Raw genomic sequence first — 26,012 nt, 5'->3', positions numbered from 1 at the left:
CAGGTCACGGGGAGAAGCAAGATTCAAACCCGGCCTGCCTCCATCCCTCTTTCTCTCAGGCTCAGAGCAGAGGACACGGGTGCAGGGAGGGTCAGGGGACACGGGCCTGGACTGTGAGACTGTCTGGCTTGAAGGTCGGCAACTGGTGGGAAGATGGATCCGTAAGCCCCGCTGATTCCTGCAGTGGTGGCTGGGCCTCTTGCTTATTAACCCACCCCCCCAAAACACCATTCTTCTGGACACTCTCAAATAGTCTCCTCGAGGCAGGTGGTCTCATCACATCCAGACACCACCCTTAGGCTGAAAGGTCTCTCTAACAAGCTCACCGGCCTGAACTGACAGACCAAGCGAGGCCATGTACATTCTGGTCTTCATCCACAGTGACTCCTGACCACACTGTTATTCTTTCAAAACACATTTTATTAGTGGCATATGGAAATTAAAGTGAAACAATTTCTTTCCAGAGAGAAAGTAAGCCCTGACAGGTTATAAAAAATTGAGCAGATATGTCATAGCAAAAATACTGTCTCCAGTGTAAAGAGGCTAATAGGAATACTCTCCACCAAGGAAATGAGGATCTTTACCATGCTGACCACAGTGGACACTCAGTTCAGCTGGGGAAACCCACAGCACTGGACAGTCACGGACGCTGTTAAGTTGGGGTCACCTGGACACTGACTGGCCCTTCCTGTCGTAGGAGAGGCAGAGAGGTCACAAGCCCCACCGTTCACTGTGAGGAACTGGAGGTCTGGGAGGCGGAAGCTGGCTGGGTGGGAAAAACAAGGTGAGCAGGCTCAGGAGTGAGCCCGAGAAAGCTCTTAATCTTGGGAGGGGCTCCAGGGTGCCCATGACAACACTTCAGCTGCAGCTCAGAGCCAGGGGTCAGCAGAGGGTCCTTTCACAGCGTTTGGAAACACGTCTGTATTGGTAAGTTCAGAGAACATCTGCACTTTCTTAACAAAATCAGTTTTTCTGTTTCTTTTACCTAATGTTCTTTCGACTCCGAATGAGCTCTGCAAAAATTCAACGTTCCGTTAACTGCTGCCTGTCCCCCCTTCACCGCTTCCACTGGCTCCTTCCTGCCCGCCTCTCCCTGCACTGGGTCCTGCCCCAGAACCCTCCCTCCGAACCCCCACATCCCTGAGCCTCCAGCCTGTCACTGCTGCAGGTCCCCCAACTCCAAAAGCCGTTCCCTGCACCGAGGCCCTTTCTGTACCGTTAAGATCTTGCTGTTTCTTCTTTCTAAACCTCAGACAATGGGGATTATTCATGAGGAAGGCTCCGTGGAGTTTGTCATCCTCACTGGTCTTATTTTGATCTTAACATGGCTTTCCTCATACACTTTGGAATCCGCCCCCAACCAGACACTCATCAAAGCAACAAAACGAGTGACAGACTGCAGAATTTTTCCATTTCTAGATCTAATTGATGAAGCTAAGTCTCCCACCAGGAGACTGTGCGTCACCTCCAAGCTAGCTTCTAGAATACAGCTTCCGGGGGCTTAGGAGAGGTCAATGATGCTCGTGTCGCCGCCGTCAATGCCCGAGCGCAGCTTGCCGTCCTTGGCGGCCGCCCAGGGCATGGACGTGGAGGTCCACTTCACCGCCCACTCTCCTGCTTTGTTGACCATGATGATACCACCTACGCCTTTGACCTTTGACTTCATGTGACCCAACGACGCGTCGGCAGCTTCTTCTAGTGATTTTCCTGAAAAACAACGAGAGGTTGAGAACAGCACAAGTTATTGAAAGGAGTCTGATGGGGAAATTATTTACAGTATGAAAAAAAACAAAGCGTGTTAACAAAGATTATTGGTAAGTGATTTCTACTTGAATGTCGCAGACAAGGACTCAGCTCTCTCTACACGGCCCCTCCGCTCCACTGGGATGAACCCAGGCCCAGAGTCTCTCTTCTGCCCCCTGGAGGCAGAAGGTGAATGGTACTCCAAATTCTCTTCTTTCTGCACCCTAACAGATGGGGACTCAACCTCAAAGCAAAGCCAGGGTTTCCCACCCCTCTCCATCTATTTATAAGCAGCCTCCCGGGTCCACGTACCCTGTTCAACATGGAAGAGCGCGAGTCTGGCCAGATTCACCTTCAGGATGCTCTCACCGTGCCCCGTTGTGGAGACGGCGCCGATGTTATTGTCAGCGTAACCTCCAGATCCTGCTCAAGGAAGGGGATCGGTTCTAACTGCGCAGCAACAGTCAGCAAAGTCAAACACATATTACAGGTCTAACGCTACATGAAAATTAAATCGCAAGAGTGCCAGGGTGTCATGCCAAGGTGCGCTAGTGACCACCGAGCGAATAACCTGAGATCAGGGGACGGGGGTGGGGGGAGCGTCAGGGGGGCAGGTCTGACCTTTCCTGGAGCAGCTACACCAGCGCAGCTCCCCCTTTGCCCTCGGGCATATCTCCATAGCCCTCACAGGATGAAACATATACACACCCTCTCCCACACACACACACTCCTGGGAATTAGATACTGTGCTCCAGGGTTAATGCAAAGAACACTTTGATGTGTAATATCTTTTTTTTTTTTGGTTGTGCAGCATACACAATCTTCCCTGACCAGGGATCAAACCTCTGCCCCCTGCCCTGGGCATGCGTAGTCTTAACCACTGGACCACCAGCGAAGTCCCTGTAATATCTAGTAGTGCTGCACTGCTCTCACGCCACTCCAGTCTAATAACTGCAGACTTAAATTGTCGGCTTTCTTAGTTTGCTCATTTGAGCCCATACTTGGGAAGAGGTTTCACGTACTTGACTCTTTGGGCGTAATTAGTCTGCAGATTGTGAAATGGGTTACAGAGAAGAAACAGGCATCAAGGATGCTGGGGTGACTTCAGCACCCGCCTCCACCTCACTCCCAAGTCATTCCTAAAACACAGCATCTAGGAATCAGGTACCTGCTGGACAAGCCACCTTCTCCACGCTGTCCCTGGACAACTGTCCCCAACTCAGGCCACCCCCAGAAATTCTACAGCTGCCTCAGGAAGAGGAAGAAAGAAATGAGGCGGGGGGCGGAGACCAGAGAATGAGGAACGAGACGACAGTGGCGGGCAGGGGCGGAGGTCACCTGTCCAGCTCACCTATACACGGCGTGTCCCCGACGCGGCCCAGCATCTTGTTGACGATGCCCCCCGTTGAGGTTGCGTAAGCCACGTTTCCTTGGCAGTCCACGGCAACAGCACCCACAGTCCCCAAGTTTCTGCCAAAAAACAGAAAGAGTGACAGGCTGGAACATGAGACACTCCCAAAGGTGACAATGTGGCTTAATACACTTTTATGTTAATGGCACATGGGATATGCTTTGATTCTAGCATTCCCCACTCACAGAGACAGTGAAGAAAGCCTGTTTGGTTTACATTCCACACATCAGTCAGACTGCTGGATGCACCTTTAGACCTCAACTTTAAAGGGTCCGTGCAGTCCTGGCACCATCACCTTCTAGCTGGGTGACTGAGTTTCATTTTCCCCATCTACAAAACGGGGATACAAATAATTGAGCACTACTTAAACTTTTGGGTGCACCAGCATCCCTTGGATCCTCAGCTCCCCATCCCAGTCCAGAGGCCCTGAGTTTGCAGGTGTGAGATGGGACAGCGGCCCAGGTGATACTGACGATAACTGTCCACACACCACATTCTGCCTGTCATGGGGGTTTGCTATGAAGATGAAATAAGCTGTTTTTACTCTAACATTTCTTTTTTTTTAAATTTAAATTTATGAAAATGGAGGATAATTGCGTTACAATATTGTATTGGTTTCTGCCATACATCAACATGAATTAGCCATATACTCTAATATTTTATTATAAACCTTGAAGTAAAAAAGTTGAAGGAAATTATACACTAACAGCCACATACCCACCACCCTGATTCTATAGTGAACGATATTGGAGGTGACCTTCTAAGTGCTGGGACACAGCAGAAAACTAAGTGGACAAAGTCCCTTCTCCCAGAAAGTTTGCATTCAGGGCACAGGGTGACATAGCAATGAAATATGTCAGGTTTTACTCAACAGAAATAAACTACAGCCTATAGCAGCACATGGGGCACGTGATGGTGGAGAGGTGGTTTTATAAAGGCCTCTCTCAAGAAGTGAGGACAAGTCATGCTGATTGCTGGCGAAGAACATTCCGAAAGCAGGATATGCTTTCCTAGTTCATGGAAATTCAAGGAGGCCACTGTGGCTGGAGAGAACAAAGTGAGGGAGAGGGCGGCAGGATCAGAGGGGCAGCCAGCAGGCAGACCACGAGGCTCTGACAAACGGGGTGACAGTACATCCTGGCTTCCCAGGTGCGTCCTGTTTAAGCCGCTGCCCTGGCTTAATTAATACTGCCCCTCCCTTTCACTCTCAAAACTAAGTTCCAGTTTGAACACTGAATCACAGGGTCATCCTGTTTACAGGCCACAGGAAGGGCTTTCAGTTTGAGCGAGGTGAAAAGACGCTGGAGAGTTTGAGCTGAGAGGTGTCATGATATGAGTTAAGTTTTAAAAATAACTGTTCTTACCACTGCACCCATTAAGTTTTCCACTGAAAGTGAAAGTGGCTCAGTCATGTCCGACTCTTTGCGACCCCATGGACTGTATAGTCCATGGAATTCTCCAGGCCAGAATACTGGAGTGGGTAGCCTTTCCTTTCTCCGGGGGATCTTCCCAACCCAGGGATTGAACCCAGGTCTCCCACATTGCAGGAAGATTCTTTACCAGTTGAGCCACAGGAGAAGCCCAAGAATACTGGAGTGGGTGGTCTATCCCTTCTCTGGCGGATCTTCCCGACTCAGGAACCGAACCAGGGTCTCCTGCACTGCAGGCAGATTCTTTACCAACTGAGTTATGAAGGAAGCCCAACCTATTCGCCGGCATGGCTAAAATGAAAAGCGATGTGGCATCAAGTCTGGGCACAGAGTGCAGGGACTGGGAATCTCAATGACCGCTGCCAAGGACATGGACTGATGTGGCACTTTGGGAGGAAAGGAAACCGAGCCCCTCCTTTTTTCCCGTTTTTTGACTGCGCCTCACGGCATATGGGATCTTAATTCCCCAACCAGCGATTGAACCCACAACCCCTGCAGTGTAAGCACCGAGTCTTAGCCACTGGACCGCCAGGGAAGTCCCTGACTCAGTCATTCTATCCCTACATTTCTATCCAACAGAAACGTGAAGTGAACTCATCAAGCAAGCAGACAGAAGGTCCACAGCAGCACCATCTGTAATATCGGCAAACTGCAAATAACACAAGCGCCCGTCCAAGTAAATAACCTGTGGCACAGGCAGGAGACAGCACACTTTGCCACAGCGAGCGTGGACCCTGCTGCACGCGACAGAGGGACGGCTCTCGGGAACTTAAGGAGAGAAGGCGCCCAGACCACGCCACACGATCTGCCTCAGGTGAAGCTCAGAAACCAGCATCAGGAGCCCACGAGTTGGGAGCCGAGGGGGCGGTGCTGGAGCGGGGACGCTGGGCTGCAGGTGATGCCTGGCTCTGGGCGCTGATCACCCTGTCCACCCTGTGAAAACTCACCCGGTGCTCTGGAGACGATCTGTGCGCTCAAGAGTGTCTGCTATTTCTCTGCAGAAGTCATCTTAGGAGAACTCAGCTCTGGCTGCTATGGGTGGACTGAGGGAGGCCAGAGAGGAAACAGACCGCTTGGGAGGCGTAGAGGCAGCGGTTTGTGTAGCATGCTTCAGGAGAGGGTGGGAAGGAGGCTGGACCTGTCACAGCTGGTGGCAGCCCCCCAACCCGGAGGGGGCGGCCAAGGCAAAAATGCAAAGGCAAATGGAGGCCCACACACGTTTAATACTTAGAAGTAATAAGTATGTTCTATCCTCTTACCATGATAAATGTATATTGAGAAATATTGTAAAGCTAAGGTTTTCATTTGACTGAAAGCTGACAATTACTAATGATGACAATTTAATTACTATCACGCACATCCTCTGTTGATCAGTTGTGATGTCTGGATGAGTGGGGGAAAAAAACCCCACAGGCACATACGCAATCATAAATTATAATGCATTTATTCCATAAAACTGATTTTCCTTGCTTTCAACCCAGGGGGCATGGACCATGTTCTTATGATCAACATTTTCATGTAACATGTATTCTGTTGACAAAGTGCCAAATAACACAACTTCTCTTAACTCAATGTATTAATAATTCTTTAACAAGTTTTTAATTAATTTTAACTTGGAGAAGCTTCACTCTGCTGAGGCAGTAGCATTGGAATTATATACAAAACTCTTAAAGCAATACTTAGTTTTGGAAATGAATCCTGATTTTCACATTACTGCACTCAAATGCTATATGAGGCTGCAAATAAGTTGTTGACAAGGAGATTTCACTAAATATTTTAATTTGAACATTTAAATCATAATCACTGTATTACAGTCACTTCTGTCATCTCTTAAGCAGTGTCTCGATCCATGCAGGCAATCTTAAATTCTTCTTTCAAATTTCAATGGTGGTGTAAAGAAAATTGAAAATCATAGTACGTTGATTAATTTTCTTCAGCTCTCTCTTCAAATGATACTTACACTTCAATTTACAACAAACAGAATAACAGTCTCCATAGAAACTGGTTTCAGGATCATTTGTACATGCATCTTCTCCTTCAAGTTAGGCAAATATTTTCCCTTATTTCAATTTCCTTATATTTTATGAGGATTTCATTTTTCTTGCATATCTCACATGCACTTTTAGCTTTGTTCCTCTAAACTTTAAAAAAGATTTCTAATCCTTTAATAAGTGTAAAAGCCAAACAGATTTTTTTTAAAGCTTCTGTTAAGCTTATCAATAGAGAGGAACAGTTCAGACTAAATAACTGTAGATCATGAAAATTCAAAATTCATTTCATATTCTGTCAAAGTCCATGACTTGCTCTCTGAGGAACTTCTGTAATTTTTGCTGAACTCTTCTTATTTAGTTTGATTACTTTCACAGCATTTCAGTTCAGTTCAGTCACTCAGTCGTGTCAAACTCTTTGCGACTCCATGAATCACAGCATGCCAGGCCTCCCTGTCCATCACCAACTCCAGGAGTCCACCCAAACCCATGTCCATTGAGTCAGTGATGCCATCCAACCATCTCATCCTTTGTCATCCCCTTCTCCTCCTGCCCCCAATCCCTCCCAGCAGCAGGGTCTTTTCCAATGAGTCAACTCTTCGCATCAGGTGGCCAAAGTACTGGAGTTTCAGCTTCAGCATCAGTCCTTCCAATGAACACTCAGGACTGATCTCCTTTAGGATGGACTGGTTGGATCTCCTTGCAGTCCAAGGGACTCTCAAGAGTCTTCTCCAACACCACAGTTTAAAAGCATCAATTCTTCGGCGCTCAGCTTTCTTCACAGTCCAACTCTCACATCCATACATGACCACTGGGAAAACCACAGCCTTGACCAGACGGACCTTTGCTGACAGCACTTAGTTGGTATAAAAGTCTGTTGTAAGGTCAGATGTGAGTCTGATCCAGACTTTCCAGCTTTGGCCACACCCAGAATACCTCGCAGTGGACCCTCTGCTGTCCCACATCACTTTCAGTATTGGAGCAGTTGAGGGCTTGTCTCTTAGAAGGAAATTCACTGTGAGCTGACGTGTCACACAGAACACTTCTGGACTCTTGGCCCAACTTCGTGCTTACACACCTTTTATGTGCCCACCATGCTAGCTTAATTATTACAGGCTTGCCTTGTTTTCTCAACATGTCTTCTGATCATGGTACATTCTAGTGGAAGTGAGTTTTTTTAAACTTCATATATGATTTCATCTCTCTCTTTATTTCCCATTAAACGAACCTATCTGAATTCTCTCTCCTAGATATTCATCTTAAGTTTTTTCCCCCTAATTACATTTGGCATTTTATCAAATTTTGAAATAATGTTTACTAAGCCTAGAAATGTCCCATTAAAAAAATTTTATTTTTAAATTTATTTATTTTCAGCTGTGCTGGGTCTGTGTTGCTGCACAGCCTTTTCTCCAGTTGTGGATTGGGGGGAGCATCTCTTTCTTGTGGTGAAAGGGCTTCTCATTGTGGTGACTTCTCTTGTTGTGGAGCATGGGCTTCAGGGCATGCGGCTTCAGCAGCTGTGGCACATGGGTTGAACGGTTGTGGCTCCCAGGATCTAGAGTATTGGCTCAACAGCTGTGGTGCATGGGCTAAGTTGTTCCATGGTATGTGGGACCGTCCCAGATCAGGGATCGAACTGCCTGCATGGGCAGGCAGACTAATCACCACTGAGCCACCAGGGAAGCCCTCCCATTGTTTTTTTATAAACACTATGCGATGAGGTCATAAAAGCACTGTTATACTTGGCCAAATATTATTAGTTTTCTAAAGATTTTTCTTGATGTGGACCGTTTTTAAAGTCTTTACTGAATTTATTATGACACTGCTTCTGTTTTACGCTTTGACTTTTTGGCTGCATTGGAAGGTGAAGTCTTAACCACTGGACCACCAGGGAAGTCCCAAATATTATATTATTCTTTCAAGAACATTACATCTATGTTTTTTATCTTTGCCTTTTCTGGTTATCAACTGTCTGCTGTTTATTCAGCCTTTCCCCTCCAATTCCAATAACTGCACATGTTGTTTTCTGGTGTATGATTCTTTGTGATTAGCAATTAAATCTTCCTTTAGTAAAGAACATGAAGCTGTCAGGATTTATCTGAACTGTTCAAGTTGTGGATTTGGCAAGAATATTTCTAATTTTAATTGTTTTGATACATAATTAAATCTTCATTGAACAAAGAATATGTAATGTTCTCTTTGTGAATTTTATGTGGGTCATCCTAGAAGAAGACTGCTTACTTTTAAAGCAGACCATTTCTTTGAAGATTTTTTTACTCCTTTTTTCCTTTCAGTTTTCTTTTGAGTTCCACTTTAGTATTCTTTTTCTATCAAAATCTTGACTTGTACACATTTTCAATAATCTAGGAATTAGAAAGTGAAATGTAACTATACTGATAGTGTACAACATCAGCATATATTTTCATCAAAATTAAGGGCAAATCCAAAAAAAGAGAATAAAAGTAATTTGTAGATATAATTTCAAGTGTTAGTTTTTTCTAAAATTCACAAAACTATTAAGACCTAAACAGTTATTATAATTAATGAATAGAACCATTTTAAGTAAAAATTACCTAAAAGTCAAATATTTCAACATTTAAAAAAATTTAATTCAACCTTAAGTATTACTTTTTTGGAGCGGGGGGCTGCCCTAGGTCTTACTTGCTGTGTGTGGGATCTAGTTCCATGACCAGGGATCATACCTGGGCCCCCTGCATTAGGAGCACAGAGTGTTAACCACTGGACCACCAAGGAAGTCCCTCAATCTTAAGTATGTTTATAAGAATAAAACCATTCATAGTTCTAATAGCATCCATTTAGCTGCCAGCATGAAGAGTTGGTTCCCTGTGCAGGTTCTGTCTAGACCTACACAGCCCAACACAGCACCGCTAGCTGCTGAGCACCAGAGATGCGGGTGGTCCCCGGTAAGACATGCTGTCAGTGCAGAATGCACAGCAGGTTTGAAAGATTCAGCACAAAAGCATGTAAAATATCTCAGAAATAATTTATGTTGATTATATGTTTTTTAAAAAACTCATTTATCTTTAATTGAAGGATAATTGCTTTACAATATTGGTTTGGATTACATGTTGAAATGATAATATTTGGGGTATAATGAGTTAACCATAAATATGATTAATTTCACTCATTTTTTTTCTTTTTTAATGTGGCTATTAGAAAAGGTTAAATTACTTATATGGCTCTCATTTTTTTCTATTGGATAGTGCGAGTCTAGACCTACATATTCACAAACCTAAGAGTAGCGGCAATCAGCCCTCAGTGCAAATCTTGCAGATACGTGGATAACTCCAGAACTGCAAACTGAACCATGTAGAAATAAAAAGGACGCTTGGCACTCCTGGGAAACAACACTTCATTATACAAGACTTTGTTTCAAGAAACATTGTCTTTTTTTCTTACCTAAGTCCTTCTGCTGTTCAGTTCATCCCCCACACTCCAAAGCAGGAGTCTATTTCTGATGTCAGCAGTGGTATAATCCACAAGCTTTTAGACTCAGGTGCCCTTTACTTCCAAGAGACAGAGCAAGAGATGCAGAGAAGCACTTCCCTGGGGGCTGAATGATATCAGTCACAAGAGCGGATGTTGAGGGCAACGGGCAACGCTGTGCCACGGCTGAGTGACAGAGGTGCCCCACGGGTCTGCACTAAACCAACTGCTTTGTGTATTTGCACTATGCTGTTGCCTGTGGGCTAAGTTGCTTAATTGTGTCCGACTCTTTGCAACTCCATGGACTGCAGCCTGCCAGGCTTCTCTGTCCATGGGCTTCTCCAGGCAAGAATACTGGAGTGGGCTGCCATTTCCCTTCTCCAGGGATCTTCCCAACCCAGGAATCAAACCTGCATCTCCTGTGTCTCCTGCATTGTAGGCCGTAGGTGGTTTCTTTACCCACTGAGCCATCGAGGAAGCCCATTTGTGATATAAGGGTCTTCTAAAGTGCAGGGCCCAGGGTAGGAGCCCCTCTTGCTTATTTGGAAGAACAGTACAGGCTGGTAGAGATGGTGTTGTTGCAGAAATTTTGGAAACAATGTGGCAATATCTATTAAAATGGACATGAACCACTGATAAAGCAACCCCACAGACACAACAGCACCTTTGGTAAAGATTATCTACAGCTACCAACATATGGCCAATCTTGTGAAGCAGATTCTTAACCTGGGGACATGTCGTAATCACCTGGAAAACTTTTTTTCTAATGGACCTGCATGGCCTCTCCACCTCAGCTCCACTAAATCAGATCCTGTAGGAAAGGAGCTCAGACATGTATATTTTGAAAATGCTCTTAAGATGATACTAAAGTATACCTCTGATGAAACATTACAAATCTAAAAGGGTGTGTAGAATTAATAGATTATATTCCATTATATTCCTTATTCTGGGCCGCATTCAAATTCTATTTTTCAAGTTTTGCTTTAAACAGGGGGGCTTTTATTTGGCACTTTTGAATGGGTAACACGAAAAACAATAAATCAGAACACATGATTAATTCACTTTCCAGGGCTATGCTGACTTCTCTGCCCCGTGGAAGGTGCCTAAGTTCACAGGGTGGTGTAGATCACAGAGGACCTGTGCAGTGTACTGAAGACAACAAACTGATCAAGAAGCTTGCATGTAATTAATACATCAACACCCAGCATTCATCTGTCAAATCATGTTGGAAAAGGAACTCTCAGCTGACTATGAATAACTATTCATAGGAGTAAAAAATGAGGTTAAATTTCAGAATCAAACGAGCAGCTTTTCCATTATTTAGTGTGAACTATTCTGGCAACCCACTCCAGTATTCATGCCCGGAAAATCCCATGGACCGAGGAGCCTGGGGGGTTACAGCCCATGGGGTCGCAAAGACTCAGACACGACTGACTTCAGCTCTTCAGCTCATTCTATACAAAACCTGAAATTACCTGTGATATTGGACTTTTTAAAGAAATGTAGATAATCAGACATGTGTCAAACTTCCACATCTGGATAACTCCCCAAAATGTGAGCCACAGATGACACTTACTTCTGATAGTCTGCTTTCTGAGCATCTTTTTCAAGCTTTTCTTTTTCCAGGTGTTTTTTGCTTCTTTCTGTTACCAGCTGTTGTTCAGGAATTGTGGGAATCCCATTGGCTGCTGCAAATTTTGCTGCACCTTGATCAGTCAGAAAGCAGTGAGGTGTCTTGAGCCAGAAAGAAATGGGAAAATGGTTAGTTTCTTGAAAAAGTTAAACTCTTTTTAATAGTTCCAACTGTGTGGAAATAATTGTTCTCTTTGGGTAAAAGCCTCAAGAATGCAAATTCCACTGGCATAATTTTCTGAATGTTGAAAAAAGTCTACCTCTCTGAGTTTTTGTATTTTAAAAAACCACCAAATGATGGAATATTAGGAATTCAACTTACATATGATCTTACATTTTAATCCATTTTTATTTTATGTATGCTATTTATTTATTTACTATGCTGCACAGTTTCTGAGGTCTTAGTTCCCTGACCAAGGACTGGCCCCGGCTCCTGGCAGTGGAAATGCAGTGTCCAAACCATTGGACCACTGGAAATTCTCCCATACATGCTATTTCCACAGCTGGTCTCTTCAGTTTGAATATATTATGTTACCATGTGTTGAGAACAGGCTGAAGAAAATACAGGAAGATAACATGTAACACCTGGTCAAGTGATCATGAGTCAGAATCTTGGTTTCCTTGAGAAATTTAAATAATAACATTGCTTTTGTTTTTTCATACAATTTTAGGAGAACAGTGATCTCAAGTGTTTCCCCACAGTCAGACCCCTTTTGGTTGCTGAAATGCAGCAGTGACAGTTCCTTAGGAAAGGGTGGTTTGGTCCCACATACCTTGTCCATAACAAGTCGTGCAAGTTTAATGGGATTTGCGATACAGCGGACTGCAGACACCGCCCCTGCAGACAGGTCTTTCCCATTCATGATACTGGCATCCATTTCAACCTCCCCATTTTCGTTCAAGACAGATCCACAACCTAAAACCAAAGAGAAGTCGAAAAGCAAGCATTAAGAATTTAGGAATGGCTTCAGAGCTTGCTAAGCTGCCTACTTTAATTCATCCTCTACTTCTCTGTCAAAGGAACATTTCTAAAAACACAAATCTGACTCGGCACCCTGTGACCTACAAAATAAAAGTTATGAAGCCCTTCATGATCTGGCCTCTGACTTACTTTTCCAGCTTCATCTCCTCTCCATGGCAACATTTTACTGCAACATTAGGTTTCCTTGAACTTATTAAAACCATCGGGTCTCATTACTCTGTCTTCTTTACCACTAGCAGCTTTTCTCCAACATTCTCTACCTAGATAATAGCTCTAGATAGCTAGATAATAGCTCTACGTGTATTCTTAAGCTCTATGTGGCTCTGTTTCCTCAGAGGGATAAGAACAAAGCTCAAGAATATTTAAAGGAGTACAAAAATATCCAGCACCTAACAAGCGTTTTGGTATCTAATAAGAAACAGGAAATTAAGACCCATAATGAGGAACAACAACAACAACAAAATCAATCAATAGCAACAGACTCGGAAATGACATAAATCATGGCATTATTAGACAAGAACCTTAAAGCAGCTGTTGTAACTATTCTATATGTACCAGAATGTGGAAGGAAATATGAAAAGGACCCAGAGAGAACTTCTAGAAATGAAAAATACACTGGATAGGATTAATACCAAATTAGACACTACAGAAAAGACGAATGAACTTAAGACACAGGAAAAGACTGAAAAAAACTTGAACAGAGTTTCTCACTGAGCTCGGGGACAGCTTCAAGCAGTCCAGTACACGTGTAATTGGAATCCCCAAAGGAGAGGTGAGACAGAGGGACAAAAAACGTTTAAGGAAATAATGAATTTTCAAATTTGGTGAATACTATAAATTCACAGGCTAGAAAAGCACAACAAACTCCAAGGAAAAGAAACATGAAGAAAACTACACTCAGGCATACCCTGATCAAACAGCTTAGTGCTAATGAGAAGAGAAAATGGTAAAAGCAGCCAGAGAAAGACACATTAGGCACAGAAGGAAAAAGAAAAATGACAGCCTATTTGTTGCCAGAAACAATGCAAACCAGAAGACAGAGGAGCAACATCTTGGAAGCTCTGAAAGAAAAAAAAGCGTCAAGTTGGAATTCTACATACAGGAAAAGTATCTTTAAAAAACCCCAAAGAAAGACTTTTATAGACATACAAAAGCTAAAAAAAAAAAAAAGTCATCAACAGCAGCTGTGCAACATAAGAAATGTTAAAGGAAGTCTTTCAAGCAGAAGGAAAATGACCGCAGACAGCAATCAGGATTCCCCCAAACAATGAAGAACACTGCAAACAGCTAACATGTGGATAAGCAGAAATCCCTTTCCCCTTTACTTTTGTAGTATCTTTAAAATATAACTGTTTAAAGTAAAAATAATAACGATGCATTGGGTAACTTATCACTTATAAAACATATGAAAACAGTAGCACAAAGGCTAGGAAAGGAGAAACAGGCATATGCTGCATAAAGTTCTTCTATTATGCATGAAGCTTGATATTACTTAAGGTAGACTGTGATAAGTGAGAGATGTATACTATAAACTCTAAAACAACCTTTAAAAAAGAAGTTTAGTTACTAGGCCAACAAAGGAGGTAACATGGAATTATAAACATTCAATTATTCCAAAAGAAGGCAGAAAAAAGTAGAAAAAGAGGAAAAGGGGAACAATGAATAGATTGGACCAAGAGAAGACAAATAGCAAGATGACAAATTTGTGCCTAACCATATCAGTGATCATGTTAAATGGAAATGGTCTGAAAATCTCTATTAAAAGCCTTCCAGGCTCCTCTGTCCACGGGGAATCTCCAGGCAAGAATACTGGAGTGGGTTGCCATGCCTTCCTCCAGGAGATCTTCCCAACCCAGGGATCGAACCCAGGTCTCCCGCTTTGCAGGTGAATTCTTTACTATCTGAGCCACCAAGGAAGTCCCGGTAAAAAGCAGAGATTGTCAAATTGTATGAAAAGATAGGACATAATTACACGCTGCCAATGAAAAATCTACTTTAAGTATAAAGCTGCAAATAGTTTAAAAGTAAAAGAATGGACAAATTATATACCATGCCAGAATGAATCAAATGAAGACTGGAACAACTATACTAACATCAGGCAAAGCATACTTCACAATAAGAAGCATTAAATAATAATAAGGACACTAAGCAATGATATGGGGGGTCAGTTCATTGAGAAGACAACAATCTATACACCAGGTAAGTTTCAAAATACCTGAAGCAAACACTGATAGAACTCAAAGGAGAAAAAGACAAATCCACCATTACAATCAAAGACTTCAATACTCCTGTCTCAGTAATCAGTAGAAATAAAGAGTCAAGATACAGAAGGTGTGAACAACATTACCAATGAACTTGACCTTACTATTCTCTGTAGCAAGAGCAGAGTACACTCTTTTAAGTGCAAATGGGCATGGTAGAACACATTCTGAGCCAAAAAGCAAACCTTACGAAGTTTAATAAGAATGCAAATCACATAAAGCACATCCTCTGATTGTAACAGAATTAAACTAAAAATCAGTAACAGATATTTGGGAAATCCACAAATATTTGGAGATTAAGTATTATATTATTATATTTCTAAATAATTCATGATATAATAAGGAAGTCACAAGGAAAATTAGAACACATTTTGAGTGGAATGAAAATCAAGACAATATATAAAAACAGGTAAGAAAAAAAATCAAAGCAGTGCTAGGGTAAAATTTAAAACATTAAGTGCTTATATCAGTAAAGAATAGTCTCAAATTAATGATCTACCTGGAAAAAGAAAAGTAAATTATTTCCAGTGCAAGCTGAATTAATAAAGGAAATAACAAAAATAAATCAATGAAACTCAGGACAGAAAAAGAGCAAAAGAAAAAAAAAACAGAAAAATTCACAAAATCCATCCCCCCAAAACAAAAGCTAGTTCTTTGAAAAGAACAATAAACTTGATAAACTCTAGACTAACAAAGAAAAAAAAAAAGACATAATTACAGATATCAGGAATGAAAGAAGGAACCTCTCTACAGACCATACAGATATCAAAAGCATAAGACAGAAATGTTGCAAATTCAGCAACTTATATAAAATATAAACATTTCTTGAAAGACAACTGACAAAACTCAAAGAAGAAATAGATAACCTGAACAGTGCCATGCCTATTAAAGAATTTGATTTCTTAGATAAAAACTTTCCATCAAAACAAACAAAAATCAGTCTACCAATCTGCCAAAAACCAATCTACAAAATATTACAAAGAAATAATGCCAACTTTATATAAATTCTTCGAGAAAAACAGATGAGAAGGGAACACTTTTCAATTCATCATATGAAGCCAGAATCATTCTCATTTCAAAACCAGACAGATGTTATAAGAAAATCAAACTATAGACCAGTATCTCTCATGAACATAGATGCAAAATCTTAAGAAAACACCATCAAATCAAACCCAGCATTTTATGTATATATCACATATATGTAATGTGATATATATATATATATACACACACATATACATATATATGTACATATATCACAACAAACTGGTGTTAATCCCAGAGAAGAAAACCTGGTTCAAAATTCAAAAATCAATCAGTCAATCTTCACCATGTCAATAGACAAAACAAAAACCATATGATCATCTCAACAGATGCAGAAAAAAGGACTGGATCAAATTCAACATTCATACCTGATTAAAAAAATCTCAAAAAACTAAGAATAAGGTGGGACTTCCCTGGTGGTCCAGTGGTTAAGAATCCACCTTGCAATGAAAGGGACACTGGTTTGATCCCTAGTCTGGGAAGATCCCACATGCTTCAGAGCAACTAAGCCCGTGGGCCACAACTACTGAGACCATGGGCTGCAACTGCTGAAGCCCTGCACCTAAAGCGTGTGCTCCGCAACAAGAGAAGTCCTGGAGATGAGAAGCCTGCACACCGAGATGAAGAGTAGCCCCAACTCCTGGCAACTAGACAGAGTCTGTAGGGAAAAGTCTGGAGAGAAAACTGTAGGGAAAATAAATTAACTATTTAAAGTTTTGTGTAAATACTGCTCAATTCCAGTGAAAGCAAAGGGTCCCTGTTTGGTTGCTAATCTGAGTCTCTAAAGAATATTTCTAGCATTCAAATTTAAACTGTTGGTGTCCAATAAATAAACTACTTTTTAATAAACAAAGTGTTATGAAACAAGTTTCAAATATAAAATGAAACCTATATTGAAAGATCAATACAATATAAACAATGTTTTAACAGACATTCAGATAAGCTTTGTTATGAATGCAAACTATTGCCACCTAACTCAGTAACTGCCAGGGCTCAGCTTTTTGTATCCAGTTCCCAAATAGTTCTTCTAGAGGATTATAGAAGAGGTTGCTGAAAATAGCTGGGAAAGGCAAACAGAAAACAGAGCCCAAGGTGGAGAGTATGCTGTTAAAAGTTCCACCTTTACCCCCAGATCTTTGATTTCCTTCTTTTCGGCCGGCTCTCTTTTTGCTCGATGTGCAGAGTGGACATCTGGGAAATGAGAAGGGAGCCACTCAGAATGCAGGCTCTGGATTCAGAGCAGAGAAACGAGAAGCAGCGGCTGCAGCTCCCTAGTCCCTAGCTCGCCAGCGTACCCCGCTGGTTTAGAGGGTGGCAGACCAGAATGCCTTGCTCCAAATGAAGGTCTCCTGTGAAGAAGCGGGGACTGTCAGCCAACAGGGTCCTGACTGCTAACAGGCACAGGGCTTAATGAGTCCCCCAGGGGCTGCTGCTGGCAAGAGGTGGAAGGGCCTCTAGTAAACTCTGGCTCAACAGCCATGGAATGCAGTTATGTCTCATTCTATGGGTTAAAGAGTGCAGAGTAGAGGCAAGGGGACAGAACCATTACTAAGTATCTGATGACTGGGTAGATTTCCTGAAATTCTTTTCTGTGACAAGTCAGGTGGATGGGTGGTACAATTCTAAGAAGTATTTTAATCCTGTGATTTTAGGTTTTCTGATCTTCTGGAGAAGGAAATGACAACCCATTCCAGCATTCTTGCCTGGCAAGTCCCATGGTCAGAGTAGCCTGATAGGTTACAGTCCATGGGTTGCAAAGAGTCAGACATGATTAAGATACATCACATGTCAGTAGAAGACACTGACAAATTACTTAATCTCTAGCAAATTACTTAATCTGACAAGTTACTTAATCTCTATAGCAAGTTACTTAATCTGACAAGTTACTTAATCTCTAGCAAGTTACTTAATCTGACAAGTTACTTAATCTCTATAGCAAGTTACTTAATCTGACAAATTGCTTAATCTCTAGCAAGTTACTTAATCTCTTTGTACCTTAGCTTTCTCATCTGAGAAATGAGCATAATAATTACACCTAATCACAGGACAGAAGTGCAGATTAAATGAGTTATTCAGGCAAGTTTCTTAGACTATGGTTTGTTACACAGTAGACACTCATAGTAGTTATGATGATTATTACTCTAAAAGAGGATTGATCTGAGTGAAAGAAGCCAAACACAAAAGGATCACTCTTTGTGAATGCATTTATGTGAAACAACAGAAGTGGGTCTCTGTGGGGTCACGATGTGTGGAGGGGTCATCTGGGTTTGCCTGCAAGAATGTGAGGCATGGAAAGAATGGCCACTATATCGCGGATGCCGGATCATCCTTCAAACACAGTGATTTGGTTAATGCAGTAATGGCATGTCCTGTGTGTTCTCAACAACGCCCATGGCAACTGCCAAAGGAGTCTGAGGCCACCCACCAGAGGTCCTAACTGGTGAGGGTCTGGCAAATGGATTATACTGGCCTCCGTCCTTTGAGAGAGGGTTCTAACATACCCTGGTTTGTGTGGACTCTGCATCTGGCATAACTCAAACTCTCCCTTGTCCCCATGCAAACCAGGTACCACTGTTAGGAGATGAGAGAAGCTGAGTACCCAGCAGGAGCACCTTCATCCAACAGACACTGACTGAGGTCACGTTTCAAAGGTTGTGGACTGTGAAATGCAAAACTGGACAAAAGAATGTGGCAATGAATGGAGGTTCTATGCCCTCTATAATCCCCACAAGCAGCAGGGCTGAGAGAAAGGGAAAATGGAACATTAAGGCAGTACTGTAAATTATTAACAGATAAAACCACCGTGGCTGGGTCAACACAAGGTTTTAACACATCTGAATGATCAACCAGTAGAACGGCTGTCTCATATGCCAGACTGGGGACCCCCGAGGAAGCGCCTGATACCAAAAAGGTGCTTCGGGAAACAGCCACTGCCCTCTCACCATGGATCGACGTGCTATGTGGTTCTGAGGATACCAAGCCCCGTCACACCTGGCGAGGGGATCAACTACTGGGATTTGCAATTGAACATTCTACCCGGATGGGGGAGGAGGGACCACTCAGTCTCCACTCCCGATGTCCTGCTGCAAGTTAGGCTTGTTGAGATGCATCAAACCTGCAGTGGAAGGTGCGACACTGAAAAAGGAGAAGGGGAGGGTTCTGGTCTGGGGTATCCTGCCCCCTGTCCATCTCCTCAAGCCTGACAGCACTGCCTCCCCGGGCTAACACGTGTGGTATTTACAACCAGATCGAGTTTCTAAGGCTGCTGACCTCCCTCTCCTCAAGGCCAGGTGGGCATGTTCTGTTTCCCACTGGAACGATCATTCTGCTGCCATCTCTGTGCCCTTCACTGGGCTGGAGAACACGACGGCACTCACAGGGCTTCACTCATCAAGCCCGGTATGATGGCCAACAAAGCCTGTCCTTCCTGCACATTGAAAAGTCTCCAGTGAGACAAGCTCTCCTCCAAAACAGAAGAGCCTTGGCCGTTATTACTGCCTTGCAAGGAGGCAGCTCTGCCGTTATCCAAACAGAATGCTGTGTGCTCATTACCTGATAAGCTGTTAACCTGTCACTTTTATTAAACCATACGACACAAGTGAATGCTCTGAGTGGTTTGGCTCCCAGCCTAGAAGACTTAGGAACAGTGATTTGAATCATGAGACTCTTGGTGGAAAAAGGTATCCGAGATCTGATAAACTGTCTTATCCTGTGTTTTCTTTTGTATGTGCTTGTACTCTTGCTGTGGCATCTGCCTCCAATGCAGGCAGACAGCCGCCAAAATAAGCCACCCAAACAATTGCTCAGGGCACATTGCGGAAGAGAAAGCGTGTGGGACTGTAAGAGCCAGTCACGATGGGTGGAGTGCTGGGGCAATCGGAGGCACCTTACCCCTTCCTCTTTCCTTGGAAGGGGCCCTCCATTTGCATTCTTGCACCAGAAGCTGCCCAAAGACATAGCCTTGAGATGTGGTATCGAGATTATCTGAATGGTATGCATGGCTGAACCTAGATAAGGCCTCTAAATAAAACTTTTTAGATTCTGGTGGGCACGAACAGAAGGCTACTCATCCAGCAAGACAAGCCTCTAGTGTAGGTTCCCATGCTTATCAGACCCACCACCTACCAATCTGGAGTGAGCTGCCTTTTCCTGCAGTCTTTCTGTGCCCTCACTCCCTCCATTCAAATGACAGCCTGAAGCTCCAAGGTTGCCATGTTTTGTGGGGTAAGCAGTCTACTCCCTTACCCCATAAAAAGATGTAATAAAAAATCCTCTTGGTATGTGAATTCAAGAAAGCAGATTAAAGAAGAAAGGGTGAATAATGAATTAAAGCAACTTGTTCAGTCACTAAGTCTTGTCTGACTCTCTTTCGACCCCCATGGACTGCAGCCCACCAGGCCCCCCGGTCCCTGGGATTTCCCAGGCGAGAGTACTGAAGAGGGTTGCCATTTCCTTCTCCAGGGGATCTTCCCCACCCAGGGATGGAGTCTTCTGCATTGGCAGGCAGATTCCTTACCCCTGAGTAACCAGGCAAGCCCCAGAGCAACTTGGTCAACAGGTAGAAAAACTAAGCTTTTTGGGCATATTAGGTTTTATCATAAGGCTGAAGAGATCCAGCGACACTTTGGAAAGGTTCTGTTTATCTGGGGGGGAGGCTGAACCCGGCGTGGCGCTGGGCACTAGGTGCAGTGCACTTTTACCTGCGTTGAATTCGGGATCGTCTTCCAGCACTGTCACGGCTCCTTCGACCGCGTCAACGGCGCTCCCTCCCTGTTTGAGGATGTTGTAACCTGCGGTGGCGGCTCTGAGGATGCCCTGGCGCACCCGCTCTTTCCGCTCCTTGGAGATGTTGCTGGCTCCGCCACCGTGGACCACGACGACGATGTTGCTCATGGCGACGGATCCTAGGGGTCAGGAAGAGGAAAGCGTCCTTTCAGGCGGGTCCAAGAGAACCGCACCGGGCTTACGTCTCTCGCTGGGGACAAGGTCCGGTGTCCACTGCTGGACGGGAGCAGTTTTTACAGACTCAGGCGAATTCCCGAGTCCCAGGGAGTCCTGCGAGCAAAGGAGGCGGCTGGGTGTGAACTCTGCACGAAAAGCCCACGGTGCCCTTCCTTTCCCGGTCCGGGGCACCCGCCCGCCTCGCAGCAGCAGTGCTCCGCGCCCCCTCCTCGCCCACTGACATCAGGCCTCAGTTTCCCCGGGGAACTCCGGCTCAAGGCCGGGGCCGGGAAGAGGCGGAGATGGCGCTCCTTCCATCCACCCCGGGGCCGCAGCTCCAGCCTTCCTCCCGGGCCCCACGCCGAGCCTCGGTTTCCCGGGGGCCTGTCCGCGCTCCCACCCGCGCCGCGGGGTCAGGGGGAGGCCGGCGGGCTGGAACTCGCCAGAGCCCTCCCGCTTGCAGCCCCGGCACCCGGGAGGGTGCCTTCCCGGGTCTGGGGAGGCGACTTCCCGCAGGGCCAGTCGATTTACCGAGGACGCCTCAGGAGGCGAACGCCGGGACTTCAGGCTCGGCCGAGCCGCCCGGGCGGCTTCGGATCCTGCACCAGCGGGTCTCGTCGCAAAGCCGCTCTAGAAACCGCTCAGCTGGCGACCGCTCGGCGGGCAACGGCTCCGCGCCTGCGCACGAGGGCGGGGCAGCGAGCCCCGAGGAGTTACCGTAAAGCCTCCACGCACGGCGGGGACGCAAGCACTTCTGCCGGCGTCGCCACCGCGCTCTCGACTCCCGCGGCCCGGCTCCTAGGGCTGGGGCTCTGCTGGCCCTCCACGCACTCAAGCTTCCTATTGGGATGCCGGGGAATTGCTCCTCCTCGGTGTGAGGCCCGCTGGTGGCGTGGGTGGCGAGAAGTGATGTGCCGAGGTTTTGTAATTGAAAACTGAAAAGCCCCAGTGCACGCACTGAAGTCCTTCCTCTGCCTGGGATGTTTCGCAGACTTGCTAGTTATTTTCTTCCCTTTACTTGTCTCACCCCTTAACGTTTGGTAGAGATCAGAAAGATAATCGCTGTAATTGGCCTGGTTCTCTGCCTGCGGTTCACTAGAATCTGAAACCCTTCTTCTGAGCCTCAGGATCCCAGCTCTTAAATTCCTTCAACCATAAGTCCTTCAATTTTTTGTGAGTGTTTGACACTTATTCTCCTCTTTGTCCGGAGCCTTAAAGGCTTTAACACTCCCACCCCCATCCAGATGATTGAACCAATCACCTATATTCCCCACTACCCAGCCTCCCTAGGTTACTGTTACCATGCATGCATACATGCTAAGTTGCTTCAGTCGTGTCCGACTCTTTGCGACCCCATGGACAGCAGCCCACCAGGCTCCTCCATCCACAGGACTTTCCAGGCAAAAACACTGGAGTGGGTTGCCATTTCCTGCTCCAACTGTTACCATAGCTGTTACCATAGCCACCTTTATATAGAAGTTTGCATTTTATCCAAATAGAAATTAAGATCATGGCATCCTGTCCCATCACTTTACGGCAATAAAAGGAAGTGGAAACAGTGACAGATTTTATTTTCTTGGGCTCCAAAATCACTGCGGAAGGTGACTGCAGCCATGAAATTAAAAGATGCTTGCTCCTGGGAAGAAAAGCTATGACAAACCTACTTTGCCTACAAAGATCTGTATAGTCAAAGCTATGGTTTTCCCAGTAGTCAAGTATGAATGTGGAAGTTGGGCCATGAAGAAGGCTGAGCTCTGAAAATATGATGCTTTTGAGCTGGGGTGCTGGAGAAGACTCTTGAGAGTTTCTTAGAAAGCAAGAAGATCAAACCAGTCAATCCTAAAGGAAACCAACCCCAAATATTCATTGGAAGGACTGATGCTGAAGCTCCAATACTTTGGCCATCTGATACAAGGAGCTGACTGGACTGAACAATGAACAATAGTGACCTTCAAAAAAAGTTTACATTTCTATCCAGCAAAACAACTGCAAGATACTGATAGATTAGAGCCACGAACCCTATATTATTGTGTAAAATAGTGGCAAAAGCTCCCAGGGCCTGAAGCTTTGAATTAGAGGAAGAAGTATGGGGCGGGCATTGTGCAGAGAGAACTCAGTTCTTTTCTAAGTCCTGGTTTTTCTTGGGGTCTACAGAGATCCAGGCCAGAAGGTGTCAACAACCAAAGTTATATTATTGATTTTCTGACCACTGTGGCTAACACAACCCCAGATCTGGCAATTGTTATTTATGCAATTTCCCCCTAGGCAGCTATTAAGCTGTGAGAGTTCTCTCACCACCATGATGTTTTACATACAAGGCACTCTAGAAGCATCTTCCTGTCTCTTCTCTGGGTAATAGAATATGTGTCATTCTCAACTGTGGCTTATCTGCAGCTACACTGAATCCCAGGCTACATCGCTCTGTCACTGGGGTACCTCTTGGGGATCCAGCTGGACAGCACAAGCCAGGGGATGAATTCAATATCAGATAAAGGCCAAGGATGTGAAAAGGAAGCCTGCTTCAGTCATAAATGTGTTATGCCATAACCTCAACTAGGAAAACTTCAGTTCTTCCTGCTACAATTATAATTTGCCTAAATTCACTTCTTGAGAAAAGAAGTTAAGGCTTCAGTATTATAGAACAACCTAACTCTATAGTTGCTTTTCTTCCCCTTCCATGGAGGGTCGATGGTTCAAATAGTACATTTTGGCTGAAAATGCAGTGTGAATCAAAGCTTGTGGGTCAGCAAGACCCAGTCATGCATGTAATAATTTCTTCCTTTTTAAAAAACTATGTATTTATTGATTAGGTTGGTGCCAAAGTAATTGAAGTTTTGCATTGTTGAACTTTGCTGTTTGATATTGGACTACATTCTTAAGTAAATATGGTTATATTATACATCATTTTAATGTGCAGTTCTCACTTTTTTTATAATGACATTACTTGCTGTTTATATTATATTTATTTTAGACTAAGGAAATGATATTAGACAGAAAGCAAATTTGGGCGATTTTCTTATTTGAGTTCAAAATGGTTTGTAAAGCAGCAGAGATAACTTGCAATATCAACAATGCATTTGGCCCAGGAACTGCTCACAAATGTATAGTACGGTGGTGGTTCAAGAAGTTTTGTAAAAAAAAAAAAGAAGAAGAAGAAGAAGTTTTGTAAAGAAGACGAGAGCCTTGAAGATGAGGAGTACAGTGGCCGGCCAGCGGAAGTTGACAATGACCAACTGAGAGGATCATCGAAGCTGATTTTCTAACAACTACTTGAGAAGTTGCCAAAGAATTCCGGTGTCAAGCATTGTACTGTTTTTTGGCATTTGAAGAAAACTGGCATGGTGAAAAAGCTTGATAAGTGGGTGCCTCATGAACTGACTGAAAATCAAATAAATCATCGTTTTGAAGTGTCATCTTCCCTTCTTGTATGCAACAACAGCGAACCCTTTCTCAGTTGAATTGTGATGTGTGATGAAAAGTGGATTTTATTTGGCAACCGGTGATGACTAGTTCAGTGGTTGGATTGAGAAGAAGCTCCAAAGCCAAATTTGCACCAAAAAAAGGTTATGATCACTATTTGGTGGTCTGCTGCCTGTTGGATTCACTACCGCTTTCTGAATGCCGGGGAAACCATTTCACCTGACAAGTATGCTCAGCAAATCGATGAGATGCACCGCAAACTGCAAGGCCTGCAGCCAGCATCGGAACAGAATGAACCCAATTCTTCTTCACGACAATGCCCAACTGCATGTTGCACAACCAGCGCTTCAGAAGCTGGATGAATTGGGCTATGAACTTTTGCCTCCACCACCATATTCACCTGGCCTCTTGCCAACTGATTGCCACTTCAAGCACCTCGAAACTTTTTGCAGGGAAAATGTTTCCACAACCAGCAGGAAGCAAAAAAAAAAAAAAAAAAAAGCAAAAATGCTTTCCAAGAGCTCTTCAAATCCTGAAGCATGGATTTTGATTTTTTTAATTAATTAATTTATTTTTATTGACGGATAATTGCTTTACAGAATTCTGTTGTTTTCTGTCAAACCTCTGCATGAATCAGCCATAGGTATACATATATCCCCTCCCTTCTGAACCTGCCTCCCATCTCTCTCCCCATCCCACATCCCATGTATGGCTGTGCTGGGTCTTAGGTGCAGCACATGGGATCTTCCACCTTTATTGTGGCATGTGGAATCTTTAGTGACAACATTTGAACTCTTAGTTGTGGCTTGTGGGATCTAGTTCCCTGACCAGGGATTGAACTTGGTCACCCAGCTTTGGGAGCTCAGAGTCTTAGCCACCAGACCTCTAGGGAAGTCCCCATGTAATGATTTTTTATACTGGCCTCCCCAAGAAGGGGATTCCCTGCTGGCTCAGATGGTAAAGCGTCTGCCCACAATATGGGAGACCCGGGTTTGATCTCTAGGTTGGGAAGATCCCCTGGAGAAGGAAATGGCAACCCAGTCCAGTACGCTTGCCTAGGAAATTCCATGGATGGAGGAGCCTGGTGGGCTACAGTCCATGGGGTCGCAAAGCGTCATACATGACTGAGCGAACTGGCTGTGTCAATGATAGTCTCAAGAAGTGTGAGAAGGAAACAGGGCACTGAAATACAGGTCCCTTGTTTTCTGCTGTGTCAGCCTTGAAAGCAATAAGCAATTGCTTCTGCTCTGATAGATAGGATGGGAGGAATTTCGTGAAAGTCAACGTTAGAGCTCTCTTGGAGGATGGTGCCTCTAATCCCGAACCCTGACCCCGGGCCCCTCCCCATGATGGAAAGGGTGTGAGTCATACGACTGAGCCATGGCCTCATTTTAAAGACTGTCAGAGTCACTTGGAGGTGAAATACAGATTGCTGGGCCCCACTCCAACGTTTCTGACTCAGTAGGTCTTTCGGGGAGTGGAGTGTGGGGTGAGGGGTGCGGTGGGGAGGTGGGGGCGGGGGTGGGTGGAAGCCAGGAATTTGCATTTCTAATGAGTTCTTAGGTGATACTGCTGTTGCTGATCTGGGGATTACCACTGCCTAGAAGGTGCCATTGAGATCTTGTCCTTTGTAAACTCATCCAACCTGGTATTGGTGACAGTCTTCTTCATGGGATCTAGAGTGGGGAATTAGGAGACTGGGAAATTTGTGCC

The 26,012-nt window shown here is 44.3% G+C and overlaps 1 protein-coding gene and 1 long non-coding RNA gene across 4 annotated transcripts; both read right to left on the bottom strand.

The window, feature by feature from the left end:
• Positions 1–399: 399 nt before the first annotated feature.
• Positions 400–21,557, bottom strand: ASRGL1 (asparaginase and isoaspartyl peptidase 1). Of its 3 annotated transcripts, XM_020916879.2 has the most exons (8): positions 21,411–21,556; positions 20,639–20,842; positions 12,425–12,567; positions 11,596–11,753; positions 3,095–3,213; positions 2,056–2,166; positions 1,466–1,707; positions 400–1,013 (listed from the first exon to the last, which is right to left on the bottom strand). In XM_020916879.2, exons 2-7 carry the CDS (start codon positions 20,829–20,831, stop codon positions 1,502–1,504), a joined length of 930 nt encoding a protein of 309 aa, XP_020772538.2. In that variant the 5' UTR covers positions 20,832–20,842; positions 21,411–21,556; the 3' UTR covers positions 400–1,013; positions 1,466–1,501. The 3 variants fall into 3 exon arrangements, with proteins under 3 accessions (XP_020772538.2, XP_020772537.2, XP_070313585.1); XM_020916878.2 differs by having other exon boundaries at positions 400–1,707; positions 20,639–20,993; positions 21,411–21,557; XM_070457484.1 differs by having other exon boundaries at positions 400–1,707.
• On the bottom strand, positions 4,552–11,587 carry LOC139031866 (uncharacterized). The gene is made up of 2 exons (XR_011484373.1): positions 9,993–11,587; positions 4,552–8,935 (listed from the first exon to the last, which is right to left on the bottom strand). It is a non-coding gene; the product is annotated as an uncharacterized lncRNA (long non-coding RNA).
• Positions 21,558–26,012: the final 4,455 nt, after the last annotated feature.

This window comes from Odocoileus virginianus, chromosome 28 (genome assembly GCF_023699985.2).
Source record: "Odocoileus virginianus isolate 20LAN1187 ecotype Illinois chromosome 28, Ovbor_1.2, whole genome shotgun sequence".
NCBI classification, from domain to species: domain Eukaryota; kingdom Metazoa; phylum Chordata; class Mammalia; order Artiodactyla; family Cervidae; genus Odocoileus; species Odocoileus virginianus.
The sequence above is the reverse complement of the archived record's forward strand: the minus strand, read 5'-3'. Positions and strand labels throughout refer to the sequence as shown.